Source organism: Peromyscus leucopus, chromosome 2, assembly GCF_004664715.2.
Source record: "Peromyscus leucopus breed LL Stock chromosome 2, UCI_PerLeu_2.1, whole genome shotgun sequence".
NCBI lineage: Eukaryota > Metazoa > Chordata > Mammalia > Rodentia > Cricetidae > Peromyscus > Peromyscus leucopus.
In genome coordinates this window covers 133,801,659-133,827,716 of record NC_051064.1, presented here as the reverse complement: position 1 = coordinate 133,827,716, position 26,058 = coordinate 133,801,659, and the positions used below count along the sequence as shown (strand labels likewise).

General features: G+C 54.8%; 2 protein-coding genes across 4 annotated transcripts in view; one reads left to right on the top strand and one right to left on the bottom strand.

The window, feature by feature from the left end:
* Sytl1 (synaptotagmin like 1) overlaps nt 1-26,058 on the top strand; it is a 268,723-nt gene that overhangs the window by 171,195 nt on the left and 71,470 nt on the right. The gene's annotated exons all lie outside the window — the stretch shown is intronic.
* The window catches only part of Ahdc1 (AT-hook DNA binding motif containing 1), a 66,697-nt gene continuing 45,671 nt past the window's right edge, over nt 5,033-26,058 (bottom strand). Inside the window, exons 4-7 of the mRNA XM_028888119.2 lie at nt 21,684-21,914; nt 21,520-21,557; nt 16,309-21,213; nt 5,033-5,688 (exon numbers count right to left, since the gene is read on the bottom strand). Of these exons, the coding sequence (XP_028743952.1) occupies nt 16,352-21,139 (4,788 nt within the window). The 5' untranslated portion in view covers nt 21,140-21,213; nt 21,520-21,557; nt 21,684-21,914 and the 3' untranslated portion in view covers nt 5,033-5,688; nt 16,309-16,351. The remainder of the gene's footprint in view (nt 5,689-16,308; nt 21,214-21,519; nt 21,558-21,683; nt 21,915-26,058) is intronic.

Below are 26,058 nucleotides of genomic sequence, written 5' to 3'. Positions count from 1 at the left end.
ATCCCCTGGAACTGGAGTTCAGACAGTTGTGAGCTGCCATGTGGGTGCTGGGAATTGAATCCAAGTCCTCTGCAAGAGCAGTCAGTACTCTTAACCGCTGAGCCATTAGTACATTAACCGCCTCAGTGCTAGTATTATGGACCAGCCCGTCCATCATGGGGCACAGGCATCAACATTTTGATGTTCTCCGTGTGGCTTCTCTCAGACGTGGTCAAGAACCACCGATCTGAGTGGGTAGATTGGAGACTGTGATACAGGCTTGAGAGGTCCAATTAGAGCCGTTTGGGGGGCCTCTTCTTTCATGCTGGAGATTGAACTCAGGGCCTTGCTTTGGCTAGGCAAGCACTCTACTAATGAGTAAGACCCCAGCTGCTGGGTTTTCACTTTTAACGGTACAGTGAATTGTAGACTCCTGAACCACTAGATTGCTCAATTCTGGTGTCACCAGTTACTGGTTGGCCTTGGCAAATTCCATATCTGCACTTGAGGGTTTCTTGTGCATGTACGTTCTTACCAAGGTGTCAGAGGATAACTTGCAGGAGTCGGCTTTCCTTCTACCGTGTGGGTCCTGGGGACCGAGCTTCGGCTGTCAGCCTTGGTGGCAGAGGCGTTTACCCACTGAGCCACCTCCCTGGCTTGGGTTTCTGTTTTTCTTTTCCATGACCACATTACCTGGGCTGACCTTGAACTCCCTATGCATCCGAGGGCCATGTCACCACACCTTGTTTATGTGGTGTAGGCGAATGCACTAGGGTTTCACACATGCAAGGGAAACACTACGATAACTGAGATACATACCTAACCTTAACATTATTTTCAAATGATTGTTATTGAACCCATGGCCTTGTGCATGCTCCTAGGCAAGCGCTCTCTGGCTGAGGTATATATACCCCACCCTGTACTTGAACTTCCTGTGTGTAAGATGGGATACAGTTACAGTGAAACCTCAGGGCACTGTTGTGGAAACCGTGTGTCTATGTGTAAAGTGCTCAGAAAAGCAGGCATGCACACACACACACACACACACACACACACACACACTCTAATTTTATCAGCTCATCAGCTGTATCTTGGTCTAAGACCTTTTACTATAGACTGGACTAATTTGTAGCTTTTTTTGTTTTTCGAGACAGGGTTTCTCTGTGTAGCTTTGCGCCTTTCCTGGATCTCGCTTTGTAGACCAGGCTGGCCTCGAACTCACAAAGATCCGCCTGCCTCAGCCTCCCGAGTGCTGGGATTAAAGGCATGCACCACTACCGCCCAGCTAATTTGTAGTTTTTAAAGTGCCCCTCCCCATGCTATGGATCAAACCCTGGCCCCGTGCATGCTAAGCACTGTGATCTTCTATGTCCCCTGTGCTGAACAGATTTGGTTTTTCATGCAGTCTGTACAAAAAAAGCAAAGACTTAGAGTCAGTCTTCAGGCCGATCTACTTCTGCCATTTTCCATATGACCTTGGACAAGTGACTCCAGGGACAAGTCACTGAGAACCTGTCTTGTCACCTATAAATGACGGATCTTTTCTCGATTTCAGAGTCCCTTGAAGAATGGACACCCTGGAGAAGTGTTAGCAGTGGTAGGCTAAGTCCAAACCACATAGGCACTGTCTCTATTGTTTTATTTGGTGCTGGTTATTGAACGCAGGCCATCTTGCCAGGCACTCTACCCCTGAGCTATATTATATTCCCAACCCTCTTCTAACATTGTGCATTCACGTGGGCACACATTTGCGAATGTGCCTCTAGAGGCCAGGCATCAACTTCAGGTGTCTCTCTGCAGGCGCTATCCATCTTGTTTTGGAGACAGGATCTCTCAATGGCCTGGAACTCACCAAGTAGGACTGACTGGCTGGTGAGCAAGCCCCAAGGTTGTCCCTGTCTCCATCTCCTTAGTGCTGGGATGACAAGCATGTACCACTATGCCCAGAATCCCACCCCCCACCTCCCCAAATGTGTTCTGGAGATGAAACTTGGGTCTTCATGCTTATGTGGCAAGCATTTTAGACCGAGTTACTTCCCCGGCCTCTATCTATTTATACCACCGTGTGTTTGTGGAAGCCAGAGGACAACTCATGGGAATAAGTTTCTCCTTTTACCATGTGGGTTCCAGAACGAGAACTCAGGTAGTCAGGCTTGCCACCAAGGCATCTCTTCACTGGTAAGTCATCCTGGCAGCACCCCACCACCTTTTTTTTTTTTTTTTTTTTTTAAGTCAGTATTGCTCAGCTGCCCATTTGGCTCTGAATTCACTTTCTAGCCTAGGCCTTGAACCTAAGATCCTCCTGCCTCATCCTCCCAAGTAGCTGGGACTAAAGGCCAGCACCATCAGGCCCAGGTAGGAACCATGTAGTTTTGATGCATTCTGGAATTGGGTGTGATACCTTGGCTGTGGTGAAGCTCCAACCTCTGAAAATAGAACAAAACAGGATGACCTCCATCACCACCTCACTTACCTGGGCAGAGTCTCTTGTCCTTCCCTCAGGGACCCTAGGGCCTGAAAAACTTTCCACCCCCAGAGCTAAAGTCTGGTCTCCGAAACACACCTTGGAGCCCTCACCCCCAGCCGCCCAGCAGAGCCCCGGAGGCCCCTCACCCCCCCCTTCCCCCCAGACACTCCTTTTTGTTGTACTGGTGATCAGGGCTTGTGTAAGCAAGGCAAGAGCCCTACCACTGAACTACCCTACCCCCTTGGGACACCCTTCTCTCGTGTCTTCTTCTCTCACGGAGCACGAGGTCCTCAGCAAGCCCCTTCTCGGAGCCCTGCTCCCTCCAAGCCAAGGGGCCTCCTCCCTGTTCTCAACTCCTACTTCCTTCCCGGGTCTCCCCACCCCAGCTCCTTCAGTTACAGCGTATGCTGCCTTTCACTGCCTTCCTCCCCTTGAGATCCATCTTGTGTGGGGCTGCAAGCCCCTCCATTGTATAATCCCCCCCAGCACCTCCCCCTCGGAGCCCTCAGCAACCCCCACCAGGCCTTACCCTCTAACTGAACCCTGACTGCCAGAGATGCCAGTTCAGCCCAGCCCCCCGCCCCTGCCAGCTCCACCTGGCTAGACTCCCCTTTCTGGCCCTCAGCAGCCACTAAACACATGCATTTTCTCTCTTCAGGCAGCAAGCGGGCTTCTTTGGGGTCGGTCTATCCCAGCAGTCCTGGGGTGATTTTGGTTTTTTGTTGGGGAGTGGGGAATTGAACCTAGGGCTTGGGTCTGCCATGCCAGCATTTTGTCACTGAACTACTCAAACAAGGCACCCCCCCTGCCTCACAGCCCCACGGTTTTTTCTGATGCCCAGCCCCTTTCTACCAATTTCCTCTCCACTCCAGAGTGACCTTGTCAGAGCGCTTCCACTCGGCTCTCCCAAGCACATGTCCTGTCTACTGAAGTTAGGCCTACCTAGGTGAGACTTCTGCCTCCCGCCATCCTCTCCCACCTCTGGCCTTTGTACATCTCTCTTGCTTTGGAAATCACTCATTTTTCTGTTGCCACCCTAGGTGTGGCTTTTGAAAAGCTTTCTCCTTTGGAAAGCCCCTTCCCTGACCTGGCCTCTCAGCAGGTCTTCCTGCTTCCTGCCCCCACTTCCAGCTCCACAGGGGACTGTCAGCTTGAGTGGTGGTGTCTCCCCACAGCAGGCAGGAAGGCTAGGCCAAGGTCTGCATCTTGAGGATGTGTGGAGGGGGCTGGGTAGCAGATGGCTTTTACATCCAGCAGAGGATGCAGTTTTCAGGGACTGTGACCTGTGAATCCTTCTGCCTCTTTCAGGCTGGGGTATCCGGAAGGTGGGGGCATGCTTGCCTCTCAGTGAGTTCTCCTGATGACCCCAAGGCATGAACCTTGCTGCTAGCAGCAGGAAGGCTAAGGCACATGGAACACAGCCTGGCATCACTCTGAGTGTCACTGAGGAAGAGGGACAGGGAAGTCACACTCAGCAGAGCTTCAAGGTCAAGTGGGTCACGGGAAAACATGCTCCTGAAAACCCTGAAGACCAGGCCAAAGTGGACATTGTGGAATGAAGGAAATGGAGAGTCAGGCCGGCTATGGTCAGGGAGTAAGAAGTAATCTGGTTAGTTCTTCTGTTAACCAAAGCTGGGAGGAAACATATGGCTAGCATTTAGAATTCAGGATGGAAGGAAACCTTAGGTTATACAAAAGCAGATAGGTACATCACAGTAAATGAGGGGGTGTGGAGGGGGGGATAGGGCAGACTCAGGACCTGGGGAGGAAGATACACGCAGGGGCTACCCCAGTCATGGAAGGAAGTCATGTACTCTAGTCTGAGGGTTTGTGTTTCAAAGACTGATATTGCTGGGTGTGGCGCACGCCTGTAATCCCAGCGTTTGGGAGGGGAAGGCAGGCAGATCTCTGAGTTCAAGGCCATCCTGGTGTACACAGCAATCTCCAGGATAGCTGGGGCTACATAGAGACACTCTACCTCAATAAAATAAATTCAATATTAGCATCTTGGAAACACCATAGAAGCCAGAGACCTAGCGGCCAGGGAGACAGGTCAAATGAATAGAGTTGGGGTGCTGCCCTGGGACCTGGGGTGAAATGAGGGAATCTAGAGGAAGAGGATGGAGGTCGAGGATTTAGGATAGAAATAGGGGGAATGCTGAGCAATGGTTGTGCAGTTGAGAACACTTACTGCTCTTGCAGAGGACCTGGGTTTGAGTCCCAGCATCCACAAGGCAGGTAGGTTATAACTGTCTGTAACTCGAATTCCAGAGGATCCCATGCCCTTTTTTGACCTTCAAGGGCACCAAGCACACATGCCATGCACATACATACATGCAGCCAAAACATTCATACACATAAGTAAAATAAAGACATCTTTAAAGCTCTAGAGAGTAGGGTAGAGGTGCTTAAGAGGTAGGAGAGGCACAGAGTCTTGGGGTGGGGACACCCAGATATCAGGCAAATGGGCTAACTCAGAGGTAGGGAACACAGAACACACTTGGTATTTCAACTTCCCTGGAGGCCCAATGGCTGGAAACCAGGCCATCAACCCTCACATACTCTGTTTTACAAGACACAACGTTGTTTTTTTTTTTTTTTTTTTTTTTTGCTTTTTTTCATTTCTTTTTAATACAAACTTGGATCTTTGGGTGTGTCCTGCCAACAGAAAACAACAACAACAACAGAAGATAAAACCCAAAAGAGTGAAAAAGAAAAAAAAAAGGAAACAAAAAGCTCCCAAAAGAGGTTCTCCCTCCCCCCCACCATGCGAATTTGCACACCACGGGACCACAGCAGGTTTACAGAATGCAATATACAATCCACAATTTATAATAAAACAGTATATACAATAAATAGGATATTGTTCATTTTGTCAAACAACCTGTAGATAAATTTCTCAGTGCACACTTGCAGGGGTTCTGGACACCTCGAAGCCCCGCTCGCAACCTCTTGCACACGCTCTCTCTCGCTCTCTCGCTCTCTCTCTTTTTTTTGTCTTTTTCTAAAACTGTGTTTTGTCTTTAAGTTTTGTACATTTTAAAAAGTATTTACAATTGCTGGTTTTGTGCAGAATGGGCTCACCTTCGGCTTCTGCGTGGAGGAGATGGGCAAGGAGGGGGTGGGGGGTGGGACATGGGGCTGCAGGGGGTGCAAAGGGCAGGTGGGAGGCAGAGGGGCAGCACTCCTGCCAGAGGACGATGTGGACGCTGGGAGGGGTCTTGGCATTGGTTTTCTGAAAGCTGCGAAGAGACACAAAAGAAGAGGCAGAAGTTAGCAGCAGACAGACACTGAACTCCAGGGCCAGGGGGGCTAAAAAGAGGCTTGGCTCAGTTCCCACCCAAATTCTGGAGAAGCTAACATTGTTCCTTCTCCAGGCAGGCCCCCCGTGTGACTTTGGGGCTCTGCCTTGTCTTCTCCAAGCTGTGTCCTAATTTGATGGTACTTTTGTTCAGTCTCATGTAGTCTAGGTTAGCCTCAAACTCACTGTGTGCCAAGGCTAGCTTGAGCTCCTGATTCTCCTGCCTTAGCCTCCTGAGAACTGTAATTACAGGTGGCTTCTCCATTTGTAAATGCCCAAGATCATACCAAGAGTGAAAGATGGGCCGGAGAAGCAGATGGATCTCTGTGAGTTCGAGGCCTATCTGGTCCACAATGAGTTCCAGGATAGCCTGAGCTACAGAGAAACCCTGCCTTAAAAAAACTCTAAACAAAACAAACAAAAAAAGAGAAAGAAAGAAAGAAAGATGAGCTGGAAGGGTGTCAGGGTCCCAAGCAGGATGTCCTGAGAGCCTAGGCTCTGGAGTTAGAAATAGCTAAGCTCACATGCCAGTGCCATCATTTAAAAGTTCTGTGACTTTGGGTAGGAGCTGAAGCCTGTTTACTCACTGAAGGTTCTTTGTGTGTGTGTGTGTGTGTGTCAGGGCCTCATCATAGAACTCTGGTTGGCCTTGAACTTAGGAGATCCACTTGCCTTTGCCTCCCAGGTACTAAGATTTAAAGGCACCTGCCATGGCACCCAGCTTACTTTACTCATTAGTGTGAAAGGGATACTAGAAAGCCAAACATGGTGCTCACACTCGTAATTCCAACACTTTAGGAGACTAAGAGAGGAAGTTCTTGAGTCTGAGGTCAACCTAGGCTGCATCCAGACTGCCGCACACCACCAAACAGACACGGGACATATTTCATTTAGTAGAGTGTTTGCCTAACACGTATGAAGCCCTGGGTTTGATTCCCAGCATGGCACAAAGCAGGTGTGGCTGTAGCATGTCACCCTAGTGCTCACGAGGTAGAGGCAGGAGACAGGAGACCCTGTTTTAAAAAGCAAGTCAAAGAAGAACAGCAGGGACCACCCTCTAGGTTTGTGGCTGAATCCAGCGTTTAAGCCAGAGAAAGGTTGAACACAAATGTGTCACACATTAAAATTAATTGTCACTTTTATTATTTTCCTGGGGCCAGATGGGCTCTCTAAACCTCAGTTTCCAAATGTTGTACTACTGAGCTTGCTTGGTGATGCCTCTAACCTCCAAGGTTGGAAAGAGGGACCAGGGCAGAGCCTCAGCTCAGTACCACACAGGTGTGGAACACTGCTTCTATTTCTTTTAAACCCACCCCCCTTCCCAGCCCCGCTCATCCGTTCTGCTCCTAGGAGGGATGAGGTGATGAGGAAGTCAGCCTGGATGAAGGAATAAAGAAATCATCCAGCACAATGCCATCTGTGTTTGGTGTGAACACTGCCTTCCTGAAGCCTGGAAACTCCCTAGTCCCCATGACCGCTACGGTACCTTCTCTTGCTAGACAGCTCTGATCGTGTGTGCAGGATCACACGTGTGGAACTTATCTTCTCTATCCAGACCACCAGCCTGCCCGCCTCCCTGCCAGACCTACAGCTCTGTAGCTGTAAGGGAAGAGATAGCCAAGACAGGGCCAGCTTAGGGCATTCCCAGAACCTTGGGCCACTAGACTGCCTGCCTCTCAGGGGGCTGGGATTCTGGCTTCCCACCGCCAAGTGTGAGACTATGTCCTCCAGGATCAGGGATAGGGCTGGGGTGCTAACGGCCTCCTAGGTCGCCTCTGGGTGCCACCTGTCCTCCCCCACGGCACCAGGAGCCAGGCGGCGACAGAAAGCCCCGTTCCCTTTGGACTTTCTTAGCATTCCTCTCCAACAGGGCCCCATTGGCATTCCACTCGGCCTCAGCAGCTGTCTGCTGGGCAATCAGCCCCAGGGATGACTTTTGTCCTCTGGTCGGATTTGCCAGGACACCCCAGAGAGCCACGGATACCAGGTGGGCTCCTGCAGGGAAAAGGGAGCACCCCATCTTGATGATTAGGCCAGAAGCATGAGGGAGGGTGAGGGCTGAGGGCTGGGGACACTAGATCTGTACCACAGTAAGGGGTACGGGGGGTGGGGGGGAGGTGAGCCAGGGTGCCTGTGAGGTGGCAGATGTATCACAGTTGGGGTGCTAAGCGGCAAAGGAGCAGGGGTGCTGCGGGGATGAACGTCAGCTCTCTGCAGTTAGGGTGACAAGCACGACCCATTGCAGGGATGAAGGGAAGGGACTTCGGTATGTGGGGTGCCAGGTTTAGCAAGCACCGGAGAAGCCTCAATCCAGAGGCTGGCTTCACTGCAGGTGAAGGACAGTTGCCAAGTTCTTCTGGGGAACTACTGGAGAGAGAGGGTGGGCTGCTGCAAATGACTTGGCACAATGACAGTGATGAACCCCAGTTCTGCCTGCTCCCCTCAAAGGCCCAGCGCACACATCCTGCATAAATCCCCTTCACTCCCACCCCCACCAGCCCTTAGCCACTGCCAGTGACCCTCTGCAAGCCAGGTCTCCATGGTGATCTCAGCCCAGCAGGCGGTTCCTGCCAGAACCTTCCCATGGTGCCTGCGGCCAGGCAGCAGGAGGGCTTTCTCACCCTCTGCTAAGCTACCCAGAGCACCTTACCTCCCCTCCCACCGCCCTCCCAGCTTCCGGGACTTGGCCAGCCAGGGGCTCAGGCAGAATCTGGGGGAGGCTGGTGGGTGGGGGAGAATCACAGGCTGGGGGTGTTCTTGGTGAAGGGAGAACGCTATACTGAATAGAACACAGACCTAGCTAGGCTCAGCTCTCGAAAACTGAACCAAGCCCTAAGGTGCCATGCAGCCCAGCTCAGGGACCAGGAGCAGAGAACAGAACAGGTCTGGATCCACCTAGAAGCCTGCCGAGTGGGGAGCAAAGCAGACAGATCCTATCCCGGCAATCTCCATGCAGGTAGATGGTTGTGCCAAGGGAAGTCCTGTGGGGCTCAGGAAGAGGAGGAGCACTCAGTCCAGTCTGGGAAGGAAGGCTGCAGCTCTAAATTTACCACCGAGTACAGAGCTCAGCATGCTGGGATGGCGCATGTGTGTGGACTGAATGATCTAAGGCTGGTCAGCATGTCAGGGTGTCCAGCTCAGCTCTCTCTCACACACCTCTAGGATGCCTCCTTAGAATGCCTTGTTGCCATAGCTACCAGTGCACTTGCTGTTCTCCACTCTGTTCTTCTGGAGCACAGACCTGTGTGTGGTACCTCTGAGCCCTGGGTTCCAGTATGTGCCCGACCCCAGGACACTGAGCACTTTTTACTAAGGTGCAACCTTTTGTGCCTTCACGAGGAGTCTCAGAGTCACATTCATTACCTGCGTCCTCACACTCTAGCGGCTTTAGCAACTGAGGTGCCAGGGACTTCAGTGGTCTTTGCCTGGGCAAGAGATTCAAAGTGCTAGAGATGATACAGACACCAGGCTGCCCAGAGAGCCATTCTCCCCAGAAACAGAGCGTACACTCCTGCCTCCGCTGAGCAACCATGATTCACATCCACTTCCTGCTAGGGTGTGTGCTCAGGCTTGACCTCCACTTCCCCCAGTCTGCCTCCAGAAGAGGATTTCAGTGTCACACAAGGGAGAAGACAGGGAGGGAGGCCCTCCCCTCTGTAGGCCTCACTTTTCCTTCTGCAAAGAGTTTGATCAGGTGATGAGAGAGATCTTTAGGTGTCCCAGACACGAGGGGTCAAAGGACAAACCAACTGCATGAAGACTAAGCTACTTCTCTGGCATTTTCAGGTTATCAGGCCTATGAGGTACCTCGATGTACAAGGTATTTCTGTGGGGCTCAAACTACACCTGATAGGCGGAAATACCACTAGGGGGTCAGTGAAGGGTCACAGGAGGTTCCCAACTGGAACCAAAGAGGCCAGGGGTGCGGGGCAGCTCCTCTACTTTTGAAAATCTGTGCCTTGAACTTGGGCTCTGGGAGCCTCCTCTGCTCCCGGACACCGAGACCTACCATACTTATTTTGAGGTATTGAACATTAGATTCCATCTAGGTTTGGGAACTCAGTTTACCACATAGTATTACGATTTTGATAAAGTTATTTTTTTTTTAACTGTGTAACCACATGGGCTTCTTACCTGTAGACTCCCACCAATCTGCTGTGACTACGCCTCCCATTTCCCATTCCATCTTGTCCCAAGAGAACAAGTCCTCATCCCCATACCCGCATTTGTACCCCTTTACACGTACACATGTCTCTCTCTACCCTCCCTGCAGGGAATGTCCTATGTAAGGACAGGCGTCATTGATGATGTAGACACGCAGCCAAAGCAGATGCCAAAGGCAAGGATGATGGAGTTGGTGCTCCCCAAGAGTCACTCTGTTCTGTCACTCAGTGTTTCTGTCGCTCCTAGGAGGAGTCCCACTGCTTGGAGGCCTCCCTCCGAAAGCCAGCTGGTCCTGAGAGTTGACAGGTTCACTGACACACCCGTGCTTTTACGCACCGCTTTTAGGACTACTTCCTGAAGATTTGGGAACCTTCACTCCTCATCCTGTTCTTTTGTGGAGACAGGGTCTCTTTGTAGCCCTGGTTGGTCTGGAAATCAGAGTCCACATGCTTCTGCCTCCTGAGTGCTGCTGGAGTTGAAGGCATGCACCAACCACCATGCTCAGCTGACCTTTCTTCTCCTAGTTCTTCCAGTGTATTAGCTTGTTTTTCTCTCTCTCTCTCTCACACACACACACACACACACACACAAGATGGCTGGGGGGTGGGGGTGGGGGACTCGTTAACTGCTAACTCTGATGTCCTAAGCTTGATGCCCAGAACCTACATGGTGAGAGAAGGGACCCCTAAAAGTTGTCCTCTGACCTCCACACACTTGATGTACACACACACACACACACACACACACACACACACACACACACACCTGAAATACACCCAAAATGGTGAGATACTGGAGTTGGGGAGACAATGCAAAGATGAGTAACTAGCCTAAAGGAATTGATGGTATGCTGGGGACATTCCCGGAAAGGGCTGTCAAGGATGCATAAAGAGCTGGAGATTGATTGTGCCTGGGAAGGATCACGGAACACTTCTCGAAGGAGGTGACGCCTGAGGGAGAGACTGGCAGTGACAGGTGGGAGACCACAGTGGATAGGAGAGGGCAACCCAGGCCAGGGCAAAGCGAAGGGCACCTTCTGCAGAGACCTCTCTGAGGTTCCCTCCCGACTCTGCCTGCGTGTGAGGTGGGGCTGCAAAACGGGCGGGTGCCAGGACAGAAGCCTGAAGAGCTTCTGCGCCACACCGGGCCGTTAGGCTTGTATTCTGTAGACAAGAAGGCTGGAGAGGAAGGATACAATCAAAAGGTGTGAAGCATGGGGTTGCAAGAGCAGATGTGCTCTAATCAATCCATCCAATAAATATTTTAGGGGCTCCAGACATCGTGCATCTAAAAATGCTGAACGACCAGCACTCTGGCGGCCACCATGGGCAGAACGGACTGGGGCGGGGGTGGGCCGGAGACCCAGGTGGCTGAGCAGGGCTCTAGCTGCTGAAGTCTCTAATTTGTTAGGATCATTTCCAGCCTCCAGGAAGGCCCTGCTGCCTTCCTTATGTAGCTCCAAAGGGCTGGCAGAGAGGACCCTCGCTCCTCCTGGAGGAGTTGTGGTACCTTCCCTGGACATGGTACTCGAGTAGAGGTTGAAACAAGCCCATTAGGCCTGTGGGTCAGTGGTGTCTGGGGCACAGGATACTGGCCAGTGCAGAGTTCATGTGGACTGGACACAACAGATTTCATCTACTTCCCCAGCCCAGGCACAACGGCACCAAAGACAGCAGGGACACGACAGACCGAGCTACCCAGGGCAAACGCTCTCAAGTTCTAAGGAAGGCTTCTCGGGGGCTTTGTGTCTGGGGAGAGACTGCAGATTGTGTGGACAGGATTCCAGCTGACCCAGCCGTTTGGAAGGTCCTTGGAGTAGAGCTTACTTCATCCCTGTCTCCACCTCTCCCCAGGAGGACTCAGCCCAGTGGCTAACACAAAGAGCACCGCGATTAGCCTGTCCCTCATCCCCGAGTTCTGTCTTGTGCACAACAGGCCAAGCACTCCTCACACTCAGCTCCACCTCCAGCCCCAGGGAAATCTCAAGGTTTCCAAATGCTCCAGGCCCACAGCAGAATACAAGACCCCTGTAGGAGGGCAGGAGCAAAGGTCAAGCAAAGGTCAGGAACAGGGGCTGGAGATGGATGACTCACACAGCTTGAACTGGGGACCCAGAATTCAGACTGTGGGAAGGTATTCATCCACCCATCTACCAGCCACCAAGTAGGTGCTTTCCTGTGGGCCAGGCCAGGGCTAAGGGCTTTACATGTCAATCCCCTTAATTCTTACAAGAGATAGAGATGATGTGACTCACCAGGTTACGTGAGTCACCAGATCACCTAGCTGGTAAGGGACGGAACCACCTCAGGGGCCTATGTGTGACCACAGACGTGCACTCCTAGCCACTGCCTGCCAGTTTTGGAGCTCTGCTTTTACCAAGGATGTGGGGTGCAGGGAGAGGAGGATCAGCGGAAGGTATGCTCATAGAGAGATGGTATTTCCAAGAAGTGGGGGTTCTGAACAAGAAGGCATGGCCTAAACATGGCTGCAGGGAAGGCAAGCAGACCAGAAGGATGACCTCAGAAAAGGGAGAAAACCTGGAACTCAGAGGAAGCAGGGCAGGGCTGGCTGAGCCCTGACATGAGGCCTCTTGCTCAGAGCCAGAGGCAAGATCAAGTGACCTCTTAAGGATTCAAGACTCAGAGAGACAAAGCCCAGAGCAGCCGGGCCTGGCCCAGGCCTGGGCATGCCTGCTGACCCTGGCTGGATGGTGGCCTTGGAAACTGCCTCCTGTTCCCGTCAGGTCCCAGCTGGTGTAACCTGGGAGGACCTGTGACATTTCTCTTGGCCTCAGTTTTAGAGCCAAGAGCTAGCTGGTAGGGAGGGGAAAGGATTAGAGATTCCTGGATATATGCGGGCCCTTCCCACCTGCTCACCTCTGTTCCCGGGGGCTGCTGTGGTTGATCTTTGGTTCAAGGGTCCCAATATGGAGCCAGTTTGTCTAGCTCTGCTTTTCATTTAAGGGACCTGAGAAGATGCCTGTATGGGCCCGAGGCCCCCCTCCTTTGACCTGTCCCTAACTTGCTATCAGCGACAGCACTCAGGGCACACGTTCCTCGCTGTCTCCTCTGACCTTTCATTGCCCAGCTCTCCCGGGGATGACACCTGCCTCTGCCCTTGGTCCCCCCTGCCTGCAGTGGCCTTCCCTAGCTCCACATCATGTCGTCTCTTCTTCAAGCTCAAGTTCAGCTTCTTACCACACATCCACAAAATTCATCTAAAATGCTAGACCTGCTGGATACAGTGGTACATACAAGCCTGTAACTCCAGCCCTCACAGGGCTGAGGCAGGAGGAAGCAAGTTCCAAGTCAGCCAGGGCTACAACATAGCAAGACCTTGTCTCACAAAAACAACTCCCGGCCCCCTAAAACAAAAACTCAGCCCCCTAAAGAACCATAGGTTCACCTAATGTCACCCATCATTTTGCAGCTGCGGAACCAGGGAGCCGAGGAGCCGGACATGTGGGTGACGAGCAGCCATGTGGCAAGCTTTGAAAGCCAGGGATGGCTCCATGTTTTATAAACTACAGATTCCTGGGCAGATCTTGATTGTGCCTGCTTCCTTACGTCTCCAGTGAAAGCCAAGAACATACTCTCTGCCCAAGGTGCTGTGAGCAGTCCCTGGGGTAGTGTCACACAAAGGGACAACACGGACGTGTACAGAGGAATGACTTCTGATGCACTCTTTGCTTCTCCCTGACTCTGGGCACCTGCCATGTCCTACCCGGTGTTTCCAGGTTCTCTGTGTGCTTGTTTTAACTTCCCGGGACGGATGCTGATCTCCACACAGGAGCCATGTCGGCTTTGTCTCCCCAGCGCCTGCCACGGGGTTAACGGGACAGGGCTCAAGATGAGCAGCTGAACTGAACTACGGCTTCCCAGTGCCCAGCGCTAACGCTGCTCGCTACCTGTTGTGAGTGAGCACGTCATCCTCTGCTCAAGCCTTCCGTGGACAATGGGACGCCCTCTACTAATCGTACTTCCTCGCCACTCTCCTCCCCGTGTCCTCCGACCTTTCTCACTCTCACCATTGGCATGAGAGGGTCGCCCTCCACGGAGGTGCTTGTATGCTATCCTAACTAAGGAGGGGAAACTACCCAGACCACCTTAGTCCAAGCCACCATCATGGCTGGCTGCTCGGGTCTCCTTTCTTTCAACACTTGCCCGGGTTCGCTGTGGTACAGCCTTCAGTGGCTCCCCGTCCATCTTGGAATGATTCAAATTCCTTGCGGTGTCTTACAGGATCTGGTTCTGCCTGCCTGGCCCTTGCTTAGCTCATCCGTCAGCTCTTCAGAGCCGAGTTCCTCCCCTCCTCAGGACGGTACACCCTGCTTGCTGTCCCCTCTGCCCAGAATGGTCTTCCCCATCCAACAGCTAGGCCTGCATCTTGCTGGTAGCCGCTGTAAGCTGGTCTGGGCAGCCTGTTGCAGGCTCTCACAAGCTCCCAGTAGGCCTTGCGCCACCCTTCCCCATGGCTCTGACCACCAAGTGCTCTGGGCCATTCTGTGTCTAGTGTCTTTCCCTGGAACCGGAGGCCCTCTCTAAGGAGCAAGCGCCTCGTCTGTGGTGCTTCCGATGCCTGATACGTGGGGAGGGCTACACAGATGTCTCTGGAACTGCATGTGTCCCTGCTAACTCCCAGTGCTGGGTGGGGAACAGGCTAGAATGTGGGGCTGGATGGTATCCCAGCTCCTCCCGCATTCAAGCCTCACTGGGTGGTTCCATTATGCACTGCACTGAGCTGTGACCTGCCCAAACACCCAGCCCCCACACATTCATTTTCCATCCCAGAGTCTGGGAGGAACGGTTTTGGGATTATTTCACATTTCTGGATTATCCATGAGACATCTCCCCTCCGGTGAGAAGGATCAAGAGTTTGACATTTTAAACCCTAAGCAGCTTCTCCCTGGCCTGCTTCAGATCTGCGGCCCTGCTACTGGCAGTGAGATGCACCGGGAATGGAAGGCCATTTTAATCTTCGCCCGGCTTCATTAGGAAGGAAAACACACTGCTCCCCTCCCCCCCCAAAAAAAACCTGAGGCCTTGCCTCTGCCATCCAGACCTGTGAGAGCCCAAGAGGTTACTGAAGTCAGTTTTCTCAAGCAGATGGGGAAACAGAGGCCAGGAAAGGGCACGAGCTCAACATGTAACAAGCTGGTGTTCAACCAAGGCAACCGAGGACTGATGTTCCCCGGGGGCCTCCTGGTTCTCATAATGGCTCTTTGCCACCCTCAGGCACCAGGGCAGCTGGGGGCTGGCAAAGTGGGAGGGTCATAAGTTTCCACTGACTCTACTTCAGGACCCTGAGTCACCCTGGCCTCGAATGGCCTCTCCAGAGCAGGGATGACAGGCTAGTCCACCAGGAAGCAAAACACCCAGGAGGCTTTGGGGCAGCAGGAGTGACAAGGACTTTAGTCAAGCTCTCAGCTCCTCCACTGCCAGTGGCCACATCTGGCCCACTCCGTGGCAGATCTCTTGCCCCGAATGGGTCTAGCTGTGGCTGTCGTTTGAAATAAATGGTTGTAAAAGAAGATAATTCTTCTAACCCCACGATTCTCTTCAGTTATATGGCAACATTTCCCGCCTTTGATTTTCCTGAAAATACTAAAGCAGACTTCAACCACGAAGGCATAGATAGCACCTGACGGGAATGATGGCCGAGTGTCTCAGACTACTTAATTGAACTCTGGAGAAGCATTTGGCTTGAGGAAAGGGACTGGTCTCTCTACCTGGACAGGCCCTTTGGTTAACAGTTTCCTGGGGCAGAAATGACACTGTTCTGCACATCTCTGTCTTTGTCCCCACGGGGGCCTGACCACACGGACCCAACATCAAGCCCAAGGAGAGTCTGGGCGTGGTGACACCCATCTTTAATCCCAGCACTGAGGGGGCAGGGCAGGTGGCCTACCTGTGAGTGTAAGGTCAGTGAGTCCCTCTCTCAATCTTTAAGAAAGGCCTTTGAGGATAAAAGGACAAGAGAGAGAATCCTATGGGCCATTTTGTGAAGTTCTTGCCAAGCAAACTGACTACACCAAAGGAGCCTAGAGAGCCCTGAGTGGATGACTGGCCCACTCTGTCCTTCCTCCAGGGTGAGGCAAATGCCTTCCTTAAGAAGAGGGAAGTGGTGTTTCCTACCCAGGCAAGAACGAGGGGGGTGAAGGCTTGGTCTTACCCAATTTATGGTTCTACCACTCCGATGACCAGGACTTCTGAATATTCTACTGGGTTCCCCACACAAGCTCCTCACCTTCTAATCTCGAGTCCTTCCTTCCTGCTGGCCAGTCAGTCCTGCCCCCCCCCTCCCTCTCATCAAACAGCTCTCCCCCTGGCCAAGCATCCTCACCCCCGCTCCCTACCCCCAGGTTTCTGCCCTCTGTGCACACATCCCCCAGACTCACCCAGGAACAAAACCTCGTGGTCCAGTCGGCACTTCAGTTGGTACTACAGGGAGGTGACGGTGAATGTGTCCTCGGGGTGAGGTTCCGCCATGGGCCCCAGGAAGCCACTCTTAGGGCCCCCACCCAGGCCAGGATGTGCCTGTGGCATAAAGCCTGGATACCTGTAGGCAGTGTCCTGCAGGGGCAGCAGCGAGTCCCTTGGCACAGGGGACAGGGTTAAGTCACTAAGGAGCGGGCAGCCATAGCCAGCAGTGGCTGCAGCAGGGCCACGGGGTGGACCCGGCGGCCGGGCCATCTCCAGTGGCTCCTTGTCGGCCTTGGGCGTGGCCGGTGGGCTAGCCAGGTGAGGGGCACTGAGGCATACAGCCTCCGTCCTGCCCAGGAAGTCAGCCAGCAGCCCCGAACCCACCTTGCCCTCATAAGGCGGGCTACGGGCAGCTGAACCCGGTGGGTACCAATAGGCTGTACCCTTGCAGCTAGGGGAATCATAGTGAGGCTGGCCCAGAGGCAGGTCCCGGCAGCTCAGGTGGGCCTGGGCTGCATGGCTCAGGCTAGCCCCCTGAAGACCATGCTTGAGGGGCTCACAGGCAGTCAGCTTCGTAGGCGGTGGCCGCAGCTCTTCCTTGAAGCCGAGCGTGGGCGAACAAGTGGGTGAGTAGGCCTTCTGCAGGCCAGCATCGAACACTGTGGGTGGGTGGGCCAGTGGTGGGAAATGCTTGCCATCAAGCTCGGGAGCGCCGAGGCTGGGAGAGTCACAGTGGAAGCCTTGGCCAAAAGTGCCGTCGGAAGGCGTAGATGGATTCATGGAGTAGGGTCCCATGAAGTCGCAGGGGTCTCGTTCTCCCACGCCAAAGGCTCTTGACTGGGAGGGCAGTGGCGACATGCTGCTATCTCCGCTGTAATAGTCCAGGCCAAGGTCTGGGCTGTCCTGGAACAGTGGATTGACTGGCTGTGGCTTGGGGATGAACTTGGCTTTAGCCGCTGTACCACCTCGTTCCTTCTTGGCTGAGCACGCCCCGCTACCCCGGCCACCCCGAGGCTGCCGGGGCCCGGTGCTCCGTTTGGACGGGTAGCCAGAGGCAGTGGCCGAGGCAGATGTTGAAAAGCCCAGATGCGAGGCCTCAAACAAGTCCACCTTCTTCCGCCGTCCGCGGCCGGGCTTGGAGCTGCTCTGAAAGAGGACACTCTGGTTCCAGTTGTAACCGGGAGCCGACGAGGCTTCATTCCAGTCCATCATGAGCTTCTCCAGGCTGGACAAGCTGGACTGGCCCTCGCTGCTCGAGGCCTCGCTGTTGGCACGCCGGAAACCACCACCGCCAACGGGTTGATTGAACTGGGTGCTGTCGGAGGACGACTCGGAGAAGGTCTCGGACACGGCGGTCTGCTGCTTCACCTTCTGCGGCGTGTAGTTCGAGATGTCCAAGATCACGTTGGGCTCGCTGACGTGGCAGTCAAAATTGGGATTGTAGAGCTGACTAAAGGCCTCCGAGGCCCAGTCCAGGCCTCCATACCCCTGCCGGAAAGGCCACTGAGAAGACCCCACAAACTGCCGACAGTTCTCGGGTGAGGGCTGAAAGGAGGAGGAAGAGGAGGAGGCGGCAGAGGCTGCAGAAGCTGTGGTGCCCTTGGGCACCATGTAGCCACCGGGGGAGACGGTGCTGGCCCGACTGTCACAGCGCAAGGGTGTGGGGGCCGACCCGGAGAAGGGGCCCCCCTCGGAGCTGTTGAAGAAGGACGCCTTGCTGGGCGGCAGGCAGGGACCCCCAGTAGGCGGCGGGGCGTAGCCAGCGCTGTGGGCGCTGCTGGGCGAGGCAGGAAGGCTGTTCCCGCTGCTGTAGGCAAAGCTGCAGTCTTTGCTGTTAGCACAGTCCTGGCCCGAAAAAGGCTTGGCTGGGGCAAACACGCTTTGTCCTGCCCCATAGCCACCGTACTGAGGCGGGTAGGTGTTGGCAGGCGGGTGGGTTGTCGGTGAGCGGGCCACGGCTGAAGGAGGGGGAGCCAGCTTGGGGAAGGTCTCCGCCGCCCGGCAGTCTGAAGTGGCTGGGGTTATCCCGTAGCTCGCTGCCCGACCTGGTGGGAAGGTCTGGCGGGAGGGCAGGACGGGCTGGAAGGAGGGGTCTGCCCCAGCTCCACTGCTGCCCACGGCCACCGGGCTAGCCTTGGCTCCCCGGCTTGGGAAGGTGGCGAGCCCGCGCTGGGCAGGCAGCCCACCGGAGGGAGGCCCCGCATAGGTGCCCGATGCCTTCCGGGACTCGGGGCGAGAGGCTGAGAGGGCGAAGTCCAAGAGGTCAGAGGAGTCATCCGAGTCAAGCAGGGAGCGAAAATAGCCAGTGAAGAGGTTTTGGCGCTCCTGGCTGAGCTCGGTCTGGCCCGAGGGTGCACCCGCATAGTAGCTGCCGCGGCCTGAAGCTCCACTCTCCAGTCCAGTGGAGGCAAAAGCCCGGGCCTCAGTCCCTTGGAACCCACAGTTTCGGCCAGCTTGCCCTCCTGGGTGCCCATGGTGAGGGGCCCAGCCACCACCCTTGTCCCCAGCCCACTCGGCACCTGCCTCCCCAAAGCCTGGGCCACTGGGGCCCTGCTCTGGGAACAGAGTCCCATTCTTCCGGGACCGCCTCTTGCGCTTGGGCTTCCCGGTGACAGCATCCACCTCCCCTCGGCCCCGTTTGCGTGGATGCCCCAACTCGGTGAGACCGGGACCCACCACCCCAGTGGCCGCCACTGCTACCACCTTCTTTTTCTTGCCAATGCCCTCAAAGAAGTCACTAAAGGAACAGCGGGCTGCCTTGGCTGCATGGCCTCCGCCCCTGCCTCCAAAGCCTCCCGTTTTGCCTCCTCGCCTCCGGAAGCCCTGCACGCGATGCAGGAAGTGAGAGATGCTCTGGGTGTCTGGGGCCTGGTGCACCGATTCGGGCTCACTGGGTGTCCAGCAGCGGGGTGGCGAGCACCTCCCGGCACACTGGCTCTGGCGGTTCAGAAAGGCCAGCTTGGCAAGGACGTCAGAGTACTCGGCCTTGCTGTCATTGGCGTCCGCCGCGTACGACGGCTGCGGAGACGCCAGCTTCTGTTTTCGCCTCCTGCGTTTCTTCACCTCGGGCATGGCCAGGGTGGCCGCCGCCACCGTGGCAGCCTCAGCAGCGACCACGGTCGGCTCTTTGGGCTTGCCGGGACCCAGCAGCAGGTTCTTGGGAGGGCGGCCACGCTTCCGCTTGAGAATGATAGGCATCTCGCCTGGCGGGAAGACCACCACCACGTTCCGGCCATTGTTTTTCATCTTCAGCAATGGGGTGGGCTCTGTCGACACCCGCAAGCCCAGCTCTTTGCCTTCCACACTCAGACTGCTGCTCAAGGAAGAGACTTTGTAGGTGGTCTTATTCCTCCGCCCCAGTGACACGGGGATCTTGGCCATCTTCACCACCATGCGCCGCACGCCCCTGCACTTGCCTTTGCGGGTGGGGATCACTGGGGTTTGAGAAGACTCGGGCTCCAGCTCGGGAACTGGGCCTGGGCCTGACAGAGCGGGAGGTGGTGGGGGTGGTGGCAGCGGTGGGGGCTCAACCAGGGCAGCTGCCAGCCCCGTGGGCATGGGCAGGGGAAGCAGGCGGCCTTCAGGTCCTGAGTCTACCTTCCGCCCCCTTCCGGCTTTCCGCCGGCGACATAGGATCTTTGGCCTATCGGTGCGCCTCAAGGCGTACTTGGGGTGGCCCTCAGGCCCAGGGGGACCGTGAGGCGAGCACAAGTCCAGGCGTAAGGGCTCAGCCAGTGGGCAGTGCCCCAGGGACTGCTGGGGCTCTAGACGTCGCCCAGGAACATCGAGCAACTTGGGCAGGGGGTCGAGGGCCTGGGGGTCAAGGAGCTGGGACTCCAGGGAGTCAGGTAGGGTATCTAGGGCCTGCAGAGTCAGGCTCGGCAGCCCCAGAGGATCAGCAAGAGGCTGCAGGGGTGGTAGCTCCAGACCTTCCCCTAGAGGCTCTAGCGCCTGTGGGTCTAAGAAGCGGGGCTGGGGGTCCAGGAGCTGCGGTTCAGGTTGCGGCGACGGAGGCTCCAGGGCCTGAGCCTCCAGGAGCTGGGCCTCAGGACAAGTTAGGGAGGCCAGTTCACTGAGGATATCCGCATCTGCCAGCTCCGAGTAATCAGGCCCATCGGGCTCCGGCTCTGGGGGAAGACCAGTGGCCGTGGCTGCGGCTCCAGGACCATGGCCTTGGCCAGGCTGGGGACTATCCCTGGGCTCGGGCTCAGGTTCATAGAGGGGGTGGCTGGGCCGCTCTGCCTTGGCGTGAGGGGTGACACGTTCCTCAGGGCTGCGGATGCTGTTGGCCAGGCTGGGTGAGGAGAAGAAGCTGTACTGCAGGTCACCGGGTGGTGGAGCGGGTGGGCGGCTCAGTCTCAGCCCACCACAGTCCAGGTGCACACCACTGTGCTGCAGGTCCTGGGACAGCCGTGTCAGGTCCTTCATGATGTCAATCAGCTGCACCACTGGACGCAGGTTCACACGGCCGTTGTCCCAGTGGCGGAGGGAGTTGCTGTCTGGGGCCGGTGTGGGGCAGAGGGCCTGGGAGACAGGCCGGGCTGCCCGAGGGGGTAGCAGGTCGTCTCCTTTGGCAAGGACTGGTGGACGCCGGGTACTGGGGTCCCGGCGTGGGGGTGGGCGTGGGTTCTCAGAGAAGGTGTGGGTGGAAAAGGCCTTGTCAGGTGGGCTGGCAGGGGGCCGGGTGGGAAGCAAGGGCCGGGGGGTTGGGGGACCACCGGGGTAGTACTTGGGCTCTCGGAGGTAGTCAGGAGAGCTACACACGGCACTGGAAGTCACCACCAGGCCCTGGGGCTTCACACGCATCCTGACCTTGTCCTCCGAGGGCCGCCGGGCGGGGCCGGGGCTGACATGAGGGTGCGAGAAGCCGGGACCAGAACCTGCCAGGAAAGGAGAGACAGGAGGTCCTTCCCTGAGCATCTTCAGTTTCCCATATCCTATTAAGGCCCTGGACCATTCTCTACAGTTCCATTGCCCCTCTATGTTCTAGCCCCTGGCCCAAGCCCCAACTGCTTGCAGGTCTCCAATCAGGTATACACAGTAAACTCCTCATGACCCCCTTCTATAGGCTATAGGATCAGAGAGGATAGCATCCCTGTCTCGGACCAGATGACCACGTCACGTAAAACTGACCCATTAGGCACAGCATCTTCCCTTCTCATCCCCATTCCCCAAGGTGCACTCACCCTCGGCTCTGCCGCCTGGGCTGTCACACTGGGTATCTCTGTGGGCAACAAGACACGTAACACATCTGAATGCTCCGCATGATTTAGGGTCCACACTCCACCCCTGCTACCCGCACACAGCCCCACCCCTTTCCAGATGCCACCCTAGGTCCCTCATGTCTGACCTGGTAAACAGAGGGCCCCCGTGCTTGGGGACTCGGCCAGTCGCTGGCTGTCAGCTGGGGATGTTGTGGAGCAACTTCGGCCTGAGCCCAGGCCTTGGGATGTGGACAGCGCCTGGAAAGGACCACCGCAGCTCAGGTTTAGTGAGCACCCATTGCACGCCAGGCACTGGGCTGGAAGCTGTCCAGGCATTGCTTCATTTAATTCTTCATACCAATCCTGTGAGGTAGGGGCTATTAATAACCCCATTTTGCAGATGAAGAAATGGAGGCTCAGACATGAAGTAGTATTCATTCATTCATTCATTCATTCATTCATATGTTCATTATTTACAGAATGTCTACTTTGCACAGGGCCTGGGTAGTCAGACATGAACAGATAATCCTAAGTGACTTTATAAGTAGTAGACTAAGAGCTACAAAGAAAAGTGAAGGCAATACCTAGGATCAAGGGTCCAGCAGCCACCAGGAAGCTGACAGCAAATGCCTGTACTTGAGGGACACTTTCCTATTACCAACCCCAGGCTGAGCACTTTAATGGATTATCTCATCTAACCTTCCTGCCACACAGAAATCAATTATTATCCTGCCCATTTTCAAAGAAGCCATCCAGGAAAGGTTCGTCTCCTGATGCTCGAAGCTCCCCAAATCTGCAATAGCACATGTTTATCGCATTTAAAAAATTATATTTTTATATGTTTGAGTGTTTTGCCTGCACAGATGTGTGTGTGTGTGTGTGTGTGTGTGTGTGTGTGTGTGTGTGTGTGTGTGTATCTTGTGCATGCCCTGGTACCCAGAGGTTGAGAAGAGGGCATCAGATCTCCTGGAACTGGAGTTACAGATGGTTGTAAGCCACCATGTGGGTGTTGAAACTGAACCAGGATCCTCTGCAAGAGCAGCCAATGCTTTGAATTGCCAAGCTTCAGCTATTATTTTATTACATTTTATTTTTTTTAAAACTTATTTTAATTGTGTGTGATTGTGTGTGTGTGTGTACGTGTGTGTATGTGTATGCATGGAGGTCAAAGAACAACTTGCAGAGGTCAGTTCTCTCCTTGTGGGTCCCGTGGTCTGAACTCAGGTTGTCAGGCGCCCGAGACACCTCGTCACTCCCCGTCTTTCAAGACAGGGCAGTGGACGGCGGGCGTAACAGGCAGGCACCACCGTGTGTGTCTCTCATGGAGTTTTTTTCCTTATTCTTTTCTAGACCCAACAAAGATGCAGAGGGAAGAACAGTGACAAGAAAAGAGTTGGGCCGCGGCGGTGGTGGTGCACACCTTTAACCCCAGCACTCAGGAGGCAGAGTAAGTGGTCTGAGTTCGAGGCCAGCCTGGTCTACAGAGCGAGTTCCAGGACAGTCAGGGCTACACAGAGAAACCCCGTCTTCAAAAACCAAAAAAAGAAGAAAAGAAAAGAAAGAATGAAGACCTTCATCTGTCTCTGAAGTCCTGCCTTACTCACAGCCTTCTGTCCGGCCCCTGTCTGGCCTCCTAGAGTGAGTCCCATCTAATTCACCTTCATAGTATTTATCACAACTGTAATCAATTACTTGTGTGACTGGCTATTTAGTGTGTCTCCCTCGAGACTGTGGGTTCTTCAGGGGCAGGGATCACACATGTCTTGTTTACTGCTGTATCCTCTGACCCCAGAGCCTGAGCTATGGATGCTACATAAATATTTACGGAGTGATTCTGAGCTGGTCAGGGCAGAGCTGGGACTTAGACCCAGGCCTATCTGACTCCCAAAGGCGCCTGAAGACTCAGAGCTGAGCAGGAACCAGGACCTCAGTGAGCTGCATGAGCCCCAACTGCTGAAGGGTCTCAGAGTCTAGCCTCGGATCCCTGCCCATTGTTTGGTCCTGAACTAGCACCGCCGGATCATCGGCTTATGCTCTATGGACAGGTTGCCATATTGCCTAGTACCGGCCCATAGGGAGAATGCAGGGCTGACTCAGGGGGAGGACACTGTGGGAAAGGACACTCTTGTGGGCCCCCTTGGTAAGCAGCGATATGCAATCCACTGAGTTCTAAGCGTCACCAGGGCAAGGCTGTCTGTTCCGCTCACTTCATCTCTCAACATCTGGAAAGGAATGTAGCCCATAGGAGTAGTGGGCAGAAAGAACGTGGCAGCCCACATACAAGACCCCCCGAGTCCTCACAGCAACCCAGGAGGCATGCACGGCTTATTATCCTGGAGCTGCAGAGCAAACGGGCCCAGAGACCCTGTGAAACTTGCCTGAAGCCACACAGCTGTTAAGAGGCAGAGTTCCTCCATCTCTTAAGGCCAAGGCCTCTTTCCCATTCTCGGCTTCTGCAACCACCCTTCAGCCACTTCTGGAAAGGCTCCTTCTAGAGCCGTGGTCTAATTTAAGGCTGGGAGGAACACTGAAATTATCTAAGCCATTGGCTTCCAAGCCCTGAGCCCGGGGGAGTGGAGGCGCTGTGTAAGAGTCCAGATACCCAGGCCCTAGTCCAGGAGGGCCTGACTCACACATCTGAGGGACATCTGGGAAGCTGTCGTTATGATCTGCTCCCCCCGTGGGTACCCTGTGCTCTCATGCCATCTCACCGAAGACAAGACCGCTTAGGAGTCTTCACTTGAGGCCACAAACGGTGCATGAAGGACCCTTCTGTTGTATATCCAGGTCAGTCTCCAATTCTGTCCACTGTCCCAGGCCTCATCCTTCTGCCTCCACTACACCTGCTAACTCTCCCATACCTCGCTGTGGACCTGTACCCCTTTCAGCCCAGCACTGCTTCTCTCTCTCCCCTTCACACACACACACACACACACACACACACACACACACACACACACACACACGCACGCACGCACTGTAACCTGGAATTCTCTATGTGCACCATGCTGGCCTAACAGGCAGCTGTGCAACCAAGGATAACCTTGAACTTGTAATCCTCCTGACCCCACCTCCTTAATGAGACCACAGGGTACACCACCACACCCAGTTTTTGTGGGTGCTGGAGATTGAACCCAGGCCTTTGTGCATGGCAGGCAAATACCAATTTACCTACATTTCCAGCCCCCTCCCCTTCTTTCTGGGAGACAAGGTTTTACTTGGGAGTTGTGGCTGACCTAGAAATCACTATGCAGGCCAAGCTGACCTTAAACTTGCAGCTCTCCTCCTGCCTCGGCCAGTGCTGACAGCACTAGCATGTACCACCATACCCAGCGAGTTTAGCTAGCACGGCTATTTTTGAAGAGAGAACACCTTCAGAGTGTAGGAAAAGCCAGGCAAGGGCGCACGCCTTTAACCCCAGCACTCAGGAGGCAGAGGCAGGCAGGTCTCTGTGAGCTCAAAGCCAGTCTGGCCCACAGAATGAGTTCCAGGCCAGCGAGGGCTACAGAATAAGACCCTGCCTCAAAGTATGGAAGCAGCAGCTCAGACTCTGGAATGGCCGAGTCAGTTTTCTAGCAGTAAGCTGGACCTGGCTTTCAGAGATACCTACCAGCAGCCACCATTCCTTCCCTGCTGTGGGTGTGGCTCGGCAGGCCTTCCTGCTCTAGAGGCCTCCCACTCGGGGGCCCGAGGGTGTGATCTTGGCAGAAGAGACAAACCTCTCCAGTGGCTGCTTCTGCTCCACCCACCCATGCAGACCTTTGGCCACATCCTCCTGACTGTCCACTGCTCTTTTGCAGCCTTCAGGATCCGAGGGAAGCAGCTGGCTCCCTTCCCCACCACACCCCGACAGGCAGCCATTCTCTTGGCCTCTTCTCAAAGGTATTACCTAGCCCAAGCCTGTGAATGAAAAGTCAAAAGGGTCCTCTGTCTGCGTGTCTGTTCCCGGGTCAGTGTCTGAGCTTGCCCACAGGGACACCAGCTGGCTAGAAAGGGGGGCCCCAACCTGCAGAGCACAGTGCCGGGAAGCAGCAGCCCACATCCTTGATCCCCAGCCCCACCCTCCCCCGCTGCGGCTGTGACCACCCCACCCCTTCCCCAGCCCTCCTCCCCCTCACCCACCCCTAACCTCCCCAGGGGAGCCAAGCTGCCAGCCCCAGCTCTCACTTCCGGCCTCATGACCCTCGCTCCAGCCTGCGTGCACTCCCCCTCCCGTTTCCCTCAGCTGGTCTGAAGGCCCAAGGATGTCCCTGGCCTCCCAGCAGTGGGAAACACTGCTGTTCTGAAACCTTCCTCGGGACCTCTCTTCTCCACCGAGGCGCTTCTACCCAGGATCAGCCCCCCTCCCTCTCAGGAACTTGGTATCACCCTCTAGGTCTTCTCTTCTTTTTAGCCTTTTTAGTGCCCACCCAACCTGCAGATCTTCTGGCAAGCAGATTCCAGCCCCAGGTCATAGCAAAACAATGAACCAGTCACTTATTTTTTTAAATGTGAGCACAGAGAGGCTTAGTCATGCCCTTA